At 46.5% G+C, this 3,841-nt stretch overlaps 3 protein-coding genes across 3 annotated transcripts; 2 read left to right on the top strand and 1 right to left on the bottom strand.

The window, feature by feature from the left end:
- Positions 1-317: 317 nt before the first annotated feature.
- IUM83_11173 (uncharacterized protein) lies at positions 318-1,179 on the bottom strand (the record flags this gene model as incomplete). Its single annotated transcript, XM_067935720.1, has 2 exons — positions 318-324; positions 437-1,179. 2 exons carry the CDS (start codon positions 1,177-1,179, stop codon positions 318-320), a joined length of 750 nt encoding a protein of 249 aa, XP_067798888.1.
- Positions 1,180-1,641: 462 nt separating this feature from the next.
- Positions 1,642-2,763, top strand: IUM83_11174 (uncharacterized protein; the record flags this gene model as incomplete). The annotated part of the gene is made up of 1 exon (XM_067935721.1): positions 1,642-2,763. The coding sequence occupies one exon, from the start codon at positions 1,642-1,644 to the stop codon at positions 2,761-2,763; it is 1,122 nt and encodes a 373-aa protein (XP_067798889.1).
- A 36-nt stretch (positions 2,764-2,799) lies between these two features.
- Positions 2,800-3,375, top strand: IUM83_11175 (uncharacterized protein; the record flags this gene model as incomplete). Its single annotated transcript, XM_067935722.1, has 1 exon — positions 2,800-3,375. One exon carries the CDS (start codon positions 2,800-2,802, stop codon positions 3,373-3,375), a length of 576 nt encoding a protein of 191 aa, XP_067798890.1.
- Between the last annotated feature and the right edge of the window lie 466 nt (positions 3,376-3,841).

A 3,841-nucleotide genomic window follows, 5' to 3' on the forward strand; every position in this document is an offset into this window, starting at 1 on the left:
TTTGCCAACGACGACACGCGTTCCACGTCTGATCATCAACAACGCTGCATTTGGCTCACTAGTCGGCTTCACAAGTGGAACGTATCCGTCAGCATCTACGACGACTTCGACAAGCCTTCTCAGTAATACGATTCCTCAGATTTCACCATCTTCATCGTACATCGTTCGATGCGATATTATTCGTAATGATTTCGTCGCATCTGGAGACGTTATGGCGGTTTTTGATAAGGGAGATAGATTCCGGTATCGGTAAGCAAATTCAATATTTTCCAAGTCATGAAACCTGGTGCGAAACTCATGATGGAGCGAGAGCTTCTCTAACCCCTAGTATATGGAATCAAAATGATCAACAAGTAAAGTTCCGCGACAATAGCGTCAATATCATGCTTTTGCTAAGAAAGAGACGGACATAAAAATAACGTTATTTTTTTCGTACATCGTGAAGCTTCCACCGTGCTTGTCCTTACGCATAGAACGAAGTCTTGCCATATGTGCTTTTGCTTCAGGGGAGCCCTTCGCGAACTTGGCTTTACGCTTAGGTGCCGCTACGCCTACTCCAAAGCGATGTTTGATACCCTTACGAACAGAGCTGATGAGTTCGTGGTGCTCAGGCTTGGTTGCCTTCGTGTGTAGGAATCGCTCACCCTCATCGATGACGTCAGTGATGATCCCCTTGGTCTTGGCATAGCGAAGCGCGTTTCCGGCATGTCGCTTGACATCGGCGAAGCTGATACGACCACCTTCCTCGTCATCCGAGTCGTATCCATCAATACCGACACCTGTAAGAGTCTTTAGACCTGCTCTAATAGGTACAGCGGCTTCAGGAGCACCTACAGCAGTAGCCAGAGCGGGGATAGCAGCATCAGCTGCCTTGCTCAGTAGTCCTGAATCATTAGTGAACTTGAAACCTGACTTGATCCCACTCCAAATTTTACTCCAAATTGAACCTCCGGCGGCCTTCTTGTAGCCTTTCTTGATGTCGTGCTTCGTTACGTGAAGACGCACGCCGCGTCCTGCCTTCTTAGCCTTTAGGGCCTTCTCATGAGATTCCGGACGGAGATGGATTTTAGCACCGCTGCCTGCTAATTCAGCTGCTGTGAGGGATAGTTTGCCGGTCTTGACAGCCTTGCGTAGTTTATGGGCTGGAACGCCGCTCGAAATTGTAAGTTCACGATACATAGCTTGGTAGTATATTAATTCAGAATTAAAGCACAATGATATTTAAATTAATCATATTATTGAATAGATCCATGCGTTTGTGTTGCTTCGCGTATAACCAAAGCATACACCATATGCCGCAATAAGAACCGTGAGCTGATTGAGTCTGAATCTCATTGTATTTGCTGATACCATAGATTGATGGCGGGCCTTCCCCCATGCTGTCAAAGTATTCATGATCATGAACCGCTGTCCAGTGTCCTACGTCCTGGTTAGGCTTGCGTAGAAGTATCAGAAACGATCCTTTCCGTGGAAGAGACTTCGTGATCTCGTTTGACTCATAGATATGATCAAGATGGACATTGAGTCGCTTAGCTAACGCAATCAGATCATGATCTGATGATACAGGTTTGATTAGATTCATCTCATTTAATTATTTTTCGCTGAGGCTATATCGATGTGTATATAAGTGCTCTCACAATCATGTCGGATACTCAACTCGCCGATCAATATTTGTATCAGAGCTCACTGAAGAGCGACCCGGCCGTTAAGGTCAGCGCTCGAAAGCGTATACCGTATGTGATCGATCTCAATCAGGGCTCGTACGCTAATGGTGTTATCACGATTGATGCTACTGCCCAGCTAAACGGTGCTGAGGGCTTTGCTTGCCTTCGTGATGCCTACGTAGTTATCCCATACAAGATCTCGATGAAGAACACGCACGCCACTACAGCTCTCGCGACGGCTGCTAACCGTCTATCGGTCGGTCTAAAGTGTGGTATCTGGAACGTCATCGATGGCATGAGCCTCGAACTCAATGGCAAGAGCGTGATTTCGATGGGTGAGTACAAACTATTCGCTAACAACCTTCGCGCTCAGGCTGAGACTTCGCTCGACTATGTAAATAAGCATGGCGCTGAGGACTTCCTCTTCCCCGATACCTCGCCATCGATCCTATTTTCAACGTCTGGAGCAAGTCTGTATGGAGATGGTTATGCGGCTACTGCTGCTGACATCACACCACCCCTTGGAACAGCTTCCACGGGTGCGGCGGCCTATCCGATTGATGACGGCTTCGTGATACGTCTTCTCAGTAATCCATCTGTTGCTGGTGGTGTGAATACCAATGGTTGGGCTACTACCGCCGCTGGAGCTGCTAATACTATTGCCAATCCGTTTGGACGTGGTGCATTCATTTCTGGTGGTACAGCTGCTGGATCTGTAGCTGGAACGTGGAACTACATGCTTAAGATCAAGCTCGTCGATCTTCACCCAATCTTCAAAGAGCTTGATTTGATGGCTAACCCTCAGACCAAGCTTCGTTTCCGCGTGAATCAGGGAACTTCTGTTATTAATCTTGGAACAACGAAATCGATGACGCTTTCATCGACGACGTTGGTTTCTGGTCAGTCATGCCCTATCATGGTTGCTTCTGCTGCCGGATCTGCACCATCCGCTGGAGTATTTGGTACTTCGAATGCTGGTCAGATCTCTGTGGCCTGGGATGCTATCACGAAGTCTCTCGAACCTACAATCGATAGTACCTATTTCCCATTCACTACTACTCGACTGTACGTACCATTCCTTGACCTTGAGAATCCTTAGGCTCTCATTAGCAAACCTAATAAGACTGTTCGATACATGGACTACTACGCTCAGTGGTTTTATCAGCGCGCTGGTATTGGCGTGAGCTCTACTCAAATGAACACAGCATTCGACCTTCAGCTGTCGGCTTCGCTCAAGAATGCCAAGGTGGTGGCACTACTTCCGTTCGCTGAGACGTCGTCAGGCAACTTCAACACTGCTACGATTCAACAGTTCCAGAGCTGTTTCGATTCGGCTCCTTGGACTGTCCAGCCCGGCTCGTCTATTAGGAACTTCAATGTTCGTATCGGTTCGCAGCAAGTGTTCGATATCTCGTATGACTACGATTTCCAGGACTTCGTTAATGAGTTCGCTAAGCTCGGTTCGATCAATGGTGATCAGACGAAGGAGTTGTCGAACGGTCTGATTGACTACCAGACGTGGCAGCAGACCAACCGCGTGCTTGTCGCGGATGTATCTCGCCTAACAGAGAAGGATGTCCCTCAGAGCATTCAGGTTATGGGAACGAATGCGTCGTCGCAAGGTTGCAACATGCTTGTGTTGGTTGGCTTTGAGAACGAACTGACCTACAACCGCTTGACCGGAGAGGTGCTCGAATATACTGCTAACTAAGCTCTGGTATAAAGGATTGTAAAACTATATAATCACCTTTGGCTACCTTTATTCTATGATCGTTCGACTTGACTTTGAGGAGCGTCTTACCTTTTCCACAAGTGATTAGCTTACATCTTATATCAACCTTAGTTCCGGAAATGAGTAAGTGTAAGACTCCTCTACACGTGAACCTATTCGTTGTGATGCTAACTATTGATTTATCGCTTCTTAGATCATAAATGCACATTTTCGAATTAATTAACATATTTATGAAAATTCGTTGATGGATATGTATATAGATACACCGATAATAATGATGAGTTCAGTCCTTAATTTCGGAAAGCATAAGTCGAAGACGATCGCGGAAGTTCATGCAACTGACCCAAGCTACTGTCGTTGGTTGTTGAATCAACAGATTCTGCTTGAGTCGAATCCTGAAATTGCTGAGTTCCTCAAGATCAACAACAACCACCTTAACGATGGA

This window comes from Phytophthora cinnamomi (genome assembly GCF_018691715.1).
Source record: "Phytophthora cinnamomi strain GKB4 chromosome Unknown Contig7, whole genome shotgun sequence".
NCBI classification, from domain to species: domain Eukaryota; phylum Oomycota; class Peronosporomycetes; order Peronosporales; family Peronosporaceae; genus Phytophthora; species Phytophthora cinnamomi.